A 6000-nucleotide genomic window follows, 5' to 3' on the forward strand; every position below is an offset into this window, starting at 1 on the left:
CCTCCTTCCTGCCACTTACAATATAAATCGTTATCGGTCTTTCTGGTCCTTGGCGCAGGTGATGCCATATATTATGGGGTAACTTTCACGAGGGAGTGAATGCAAGCAAACAAAGAAAGCACTTAGCGCGCTCACAGAACCCATATAAAACCCCTCTTTTCTTGTAGATAGATTTCCTCTTCTCTTCTTTCCCCAGATACGATATTCTCGTCGATGGCTACAATAGTTTAGATAGGAACACCGATTCATTATTATTTACTGTTCTGAGCCCGTGACAAATGCTAGCACTTGGCATATCCTCAGAGGTGGCCACAGACCCCCTCCCCCCTTAGCAGATAATGAGCCCATCATATCAACTACCAGGTGGAGCGCCATTGCGCCAATTACCCCCCTGGAGTAGAGTGTCACGGACGGCCCCGTGACCCCGCCCCGAACCCGCCCCAAACCCCGCTGGGGCGGGGTTCGGGGCAGAGGTGCTCGCCCCGCCTTTGGTTTGGGGCAGAGGTGCCCGCCCCGCTGATTTTTGGGGCACCCCGTTGGGGCGGGCTGAGTTGGGGCAGCGGGGTTTGGGGGCGCCCCAGGGCCCCGTTAAGCCCCATTACAGGGCCAAACATATAGTACTGTATGGTATCTATACTGTGTAATGATTACATCCTTACTCTGTATGCTGTGCTCCTATGGTTGCGAGTTACCCTATTATATTATGAAGAATCATGCTACGTCCCGATGAATTTTGGTCATGATGATAATTTTTAACCGCGGTAAGAATGCCTTGAAATTTTTTAAAACTATCTTGAAATCCTTGATACTCCCTACATCTTCTGGTGTTGACAATGAGGGGGAACAACTCTTGCAGTCTCTGCAGGGATGAAAAACCCCTTTTGCAACACCAAGATGAATCTGGATAAACATCAACTCAGTCTAACTAGACAATCAGTTATTTACCCTTATCAAGCCGATGAAAATATCCTGGTTCATGGATAACGCGACGTGGTCGCGTTGTTGTGGGATGAGATTGTGGGATTGAAACTTCTGGCTGGCTTGTTGTGGAATGAGCTTGTGGATTTGTGAGTGATGGATGAATAGCAGAACATCGCTGGTAAGACTGCATTGGAGGAAGGTTGAGCCCGTCATCCCCATCATCATCCTCAAATCCACCTAAATCCTCCTCGTCACTGATATAGTTGACTTCCAATTCAACATTCAAATCCTCATATCCAACATCCTTCTGCTCATCATTGTCATCATCCTCAAGAACTGTGTATTCCCGTTTCAGCTCAAAGCGGTCGGCAGACATTTGAATCATAATTGCTTCAATTGTTTCAGGCGCAAGGCGGTTACGGCAATAGTGGCAAACATCCCAAGCAGTACTGAAAAGATTCTCAACACCAACACCACTTGCTGGAACTGCAAGGAAATCACAGGCCATTTGAGAAAGGATTGGGAAACAGGGTGCATTATCACGCCACCAGTCAAGGACATTAGGAACTGAACCAAGTGGTAAGGTTGCTTTAAAGTCACCGTGGTTAGAATGATTAACAACGTCATAAATTCAAAGTAACAAAAGACTAATGCTCATCATCCAGATATCTCTGCAGTTCAATGTATTGATTATTTTGTGATTGTTTGTTGGAGTCAAATTGTTGGTTGTATCAGCGACACTTGTACTGGTGAAGAGCTCGATCAATTGCATTCAGATTGGTGGAAGATGCAGTCACTTCATTGGCCACTGGGTATCTGTTTCAGTAGTAGGAAAAGACTTTTCTTAGTACATCCTCATATTTAATGGACCAGCTCACTCCTGAGCCACCATTTTCTTCCCAACTTGCTCCGTGGAAAACAGAAAGCTTTTGGCATGGGTCAAGGACAGTGCCGATTGCATAAATAACACCCTGAAATTCATATGTCTTTCCATAATAATCTGAAAGCTTTCTGTGCGCTGCTGACAAACCTTGGTAAAGCTGCCTTTTCCATGGTCGCTGCTTGTTTTCAAGGTGATGCTGATTATCCTCAATGTGATTGAAGAGGCTGTTGTAGATCATGTACACCTTAAATAGATATTAGCAAAGTTCTAACCATGGTGAGAATTGGAACATGCCTTATGAACTGTGACTCCATGATGCTTGGAAAGACTGTTTGTAAAATAGTAGAACTCTTGAAGTAACTGAAGTAGGTACTCCACATGACGCCATTCATGTTCTGCAAGACCCAACGGAAAGATGTTGCGGTCATCAGTTGTAGTGATAAACCTTCGAATTGGCTCCCTTAGTTTATGCGCCCGTTCAAGCATAAGAAAGGTGGAATTCCAGCGAGTTTTGCAGTCTAGAAGAAGACTGAGTGTCTTAGTATTGTGTGAATCCATTCATTGATACTGTCGGAAGCTTTCCCGGCGTTGAGGGCTGGCATTAACATATCGCACAAGTTTCCGGACCTATGTAGCATTAGTCAAACAAGCATGATCACCAGAAAAAGATAGAATCAAAGCCTTACTTTTTCAAGAGTATGAATCAGTCCCTTTTCTTTCAGGTTTTTATCATCATCATTCCAGTGGATGCCAATAACATCATCATTTTGTGCATCAATCTTTAGCTCACGCAAAAAGGCATTGACAGCAAGTTGTATGACATGTGTAAGACAAGGAAGATGGTGTGGAGTGCTAAGGATAGCTTGTAGGCCACTATCCATAGCATGTTTGGAAAAGTCATGTGTGTCCAAAGTCTCTCGCAAGCCATGAGCAACATCTGGATCTAAAGTCTGGACAAGAGAATCCGTGAGGTAAACATACATTGTCCCATTGTTTCCAGCCTGTATAGTACTATTTAGTATGATCCAAGTTCCATAAGTTCTAACCACGGTGAGAGAGAGTGTCTTATAACATACATTATCAGTGGTAATATCAAGGAGGCGATGAGACAGATTATGCTTCTCCAAGATCTTCAAGAGCACTGCTCCAAGACGGTCCCCTGAATGTGACCCTTCCAATGGGGAGAAACCAAGGAGAACCTCAGAAAACTGGAAATCTGCTGAGATGAAATACCCAATAACTGCCATGAATGGTTTTTGATCCGGGCTTGTCCAGCAGTCAAGGGCAATTGAAATCTTACTATCAGAAGGAAGGGTGTCCATTGTATTTTGTTGAGAAGTATGAGCAAGCTGCATTAGCAGATCTTTCACAGCATTTCGATTGGGAAAATGCAGCTTTGTATTCGGGCCAGCAGCAAGATTCAGAAGACGTCGAAATTGTACATTTTCAATGAGTTGAAATGGGAGACGGTTACCAACAATACAATGAACCACCTGTTCCTGAAATGCCTCACAAGAGTAGGTCTGGGCTGGCGTATTTATCTGGGAAATTTAAAGAATTCCTGAATTAGTACAATCATTTGCATAGCAGTGTATTGGAGTAGACTTGACACTTACTGATCCTTTTCCAAGAAAGTCTTTGATTGAAGCATGACATTTTTGAGGATCCTGATATGTACATTGCCTGGTATTTGGGTGTCTGATCATTGTTTTGGTCCCGTTGCCTCTACCTGGATGATCAATAAAGGTCTCACAATGAATACAGCGAGCATGTGGAGTGCCATCATCAAGGCATGCCACTTCAATGAAGTGTAGCCAACCCTGAGACTGTTTTGATCCTCCCCATCGCATGTCTTTGCCTCTCTTTTCAAGCTTTCCAGCTGCTGTAGTTGTCCTCCACCAACGCATGAACTCATCTCATTTCTGTATGAACTCGGATTCAGTTGTAAGGTTCTTGTGTTCTGGATATCTGACACATTTGTTTGTTCCATGTTTATTCAAAATGATATCCAGGTCAAAGTCATGGGTTGGGCTGCTGTTCCGGTCTGCAGAGGAAGATGGCAAAGGTGTATCTGAAAAGGGATCTATTGGCAAGGTTCGCTGGCTCTCTGGAAAAGGGGAAGACTCTAAGCCAGGATAGAAAACTGTATCACTGAATGAGGATTGTGGTGCTGGTGCAGGTGAGGGATGATAAACATAAGGAGTATTTGTTGGTGAATCCATCACAGATAGCATTCATATAAACATGTTTAGAAGTCTGTGATTATTTGACTATAGAAATTTAGAAACATGACAAGAAGAAAGAGAAAAGTGACAAAAACCTATCCCCTATCCAGAGCGGAATCCTAAAACCAGTGACAAACTTTCCTGTAAATCTAACCATGGTTTGAATTTTCACATTCATCATCAGTTGCCTCTCCGTTCCCTTCCGGTTCCAAACCCTCTCCTGAATCCACATCCTCCGTCTCATTTCGCTTACGCTTCTGTCTCTCTGACTGTTTGATCACACTATTCTTCTGGATAGATCGGTTGTGCTCCTTGATCTTCGCTTGGATCTCCTCTGCCTGGCTCGTGAACATCTTTGGTCGACATTTTAGAAAGCCTGGAGTCTCCCTGGTAGTGATTGTGGTCGGCTCTGAATGATCCAAGGAAAAGGCACTCAAATCTTCAGAAAAATTGTCAATTGCATGTGTATAGCCGTACCTCTCAAGCACTTGCGCCTGGTCCTTGAGAACAATCACAGCTGCCTCATATTCCGCCTAATGAAACTAGTGAGTTTCTAACCGTGGTTGAAAGTGTGAGGGGCACTTACCTCACATTCAATCAGATTCTCTGGTCGCTTCTTCCCGCCCTTGAGCCCCCAATTGATCGTTTCCACCATCTTGCTTTTGAGGGATCGGTAGTGCCAGAGCGCACCAAAAATCTCACCCTGCTGGATCAAGCTCTCTTCCTCATCCTTGTTGAGCATTGAGGGAGTTCAACGAACTGCTTGGTTCTGTTTAAGCGTACGGCCAATCACAGGGCCCCATGGTGAGTATGGCATCTGATTGGAGACCTGAAATATGTTAATCTCACCATGGTAAGAAAAGCAGAGTCAGGGGACCTACCAAAAAACCCAAGTCATTATACGTGCTCATCACATTGGTCAGAACAGGGCCAGCAGACTTGACGACATGCTGTACAATTGCAGCCCAATTCGGGTGGAGGAAATGTTCAAAATATGCAGCTGAGTGTGACGCACTTGCAAGAGTGTCAGGGGGTGGTTTGAGCTAGAATCAGTTTTGTTAGCCAATTCATGTTCAATATTGGTAAAATTTCTGGTCAACCTACTAGCTCATTGAGTTTTGGGTCCTTCCAAAAGCCATCAGTTTGGACCTGTCTCACAAGTTCATCAATGAAGTTACGAGCTAACTGAAGACGGTCAGCATCCAGAGAAAATGGACGATCAAAATCCTTGTCTGTGAAAAGAAGGTCTTGGATCTCCATGTCCCACTGGAAGTCCTTCAGGTCATGCAATGCAGCTGCAGGGTACATCCAGTCTGGGTCAATCCATACAGCCACATGGCGAAGAATCCATTTGACTTTGTCAACTGCTTTTTCCAGGTTGCACCAATCATTCCTAGTTAAAAAGTTAAAGATACAAAAGTTACTAATCATGGGGAGATTGTAGAGGAGTTAGGGAACTGCAGCTTACCAGCATGGGCATGGGAGATTTCAATTCTCCATTAGGCGTGAAAAGATGAAGTGATAATCTTCTTCACTCAGCTCCTTAAGAAACCCTGGGCGGCGCCAGTTGAAGCGATATTCTTTGGTTTGGTAGGGGTTTGAGAGTCGTGGGAGTTGTTCATTCCGATAGTTGAGAGGCAAAGGCCAAGGATTTTTGCGCTTTTTATTATTCAACCAATAGTCCTCACAGCGTGGATAAAACAGGAGCCGAAGAGGGTAGTCTGGTCGACCAGCCTCAATACTGAGGATTAATTCCCAGTCCTCACATCGAACAAGGTGCGCAGTATGCCCGAAGATCTTTGTGGTGAAATCAAGAAACTTATCAAATTCTCGAAACCAGATCTGACCATGGTTAGTACCATCTTCAAACTTTAATATGGAAATCAACGTACAAAATCAAGTTTTGAGGAAACCATTTTTCCTCCAAGGGTCCAAGTAAAGCGACGTTCTCCATATCGTGTCATTCCATAA

General features: G+C 44.2%; 4 protein-coding genes across 4 annotated transcripts; all 4 read right to left on the reverse strand.

The window, feature by feature from the left end:
• Window positions 1–937: 937 nt before the first annotated feature.
• On the reverse strand, window positions 938–1306 carry ASPGLDRAFT_30107 (uncharacterized protein; the record flags this gene model as incomplete). The annotated part of the gene is made up of 1 exon (XM_022543913.1): window positions 938–1306. The coding sequence occupies one exon, from the start codon at window positions 1304–1306 to the stop codon at window positions 938–940; it is 369 nt and encodes a 122-aa protein (XP_022395774.1).
• On the reverse strand, window positions 1304–1501 carry ASPGLDRAFT_86964 (hAT family dimerization domain-containing protein; the record flags this gene model as incomplete). The annotated part of the gene is made up of 1 exon (XM_022550406.1): window positions 1304–1501. A coding segment is annotated over one exon (198 nt), but the record flags the coding sequence as incomplete, so codon positions are not given.
• A 1999-nt stretch (window positions 1502–3500) lies between these two features.
• ASPGLDRAFT_52970 (uncharacterized protein) lies at window positions 3501–3885 on the reverse strand. Its single transcript, XM_022547873.1, has one exon. The coding sequence runs from the start codon at window positions 3792–3794 to the stop codon at window positions 3507–3509; it is 288 nt and encodes a 95-aa protein (XP_022395776.1). The 5' UTR covers window positions 3795–3885; the 3' UTR covers window positions 3501–3506.
• Window positions 3886–4134: 249 nt separating this feature from the next.
• On the reverse strand, window positions 4135–5945 carry ASPGLDRAFT_86063 (uncharacterized protein; the record flags this gene model as incomplete). Its single annotated transcript, XM_022550362.1, has 7 exons — window positions 4135–4562; window positions 4616–4759; window positions 4790–4858; window positions 4911–5072; window positions 5134–5422; window positions 5582–5871; window positions 5922–5945. The coding sequence occupies 7 exons, from the start codon at window positions 5943–5945 to the stop codon at window positions 4179–4181; spliced, it is 1362 nt and encodes a 453-aa protein (XP_022395777.1). The 3' UTR covers window positions 4135–4178.
• Window positions 5946–6000: the final 55 nt, after the last annotated feature.

This window comes from Aspergillus glaucus (assembly GCF_001890805.1).
Source record: "Aspergillus glaucus CBS 516.65 unplaced genomic scaffold ASPGLscaffold_35, whole genome shotgun sequence".
NCBI classification, from domain to species: domain Eukaryota; kingdom Fungi; phylum Ascomycota; class Eurotiomycetes; order Eurotiales; family Aspergillaceae; genus Aspergillus; species Aspergillus glaucus.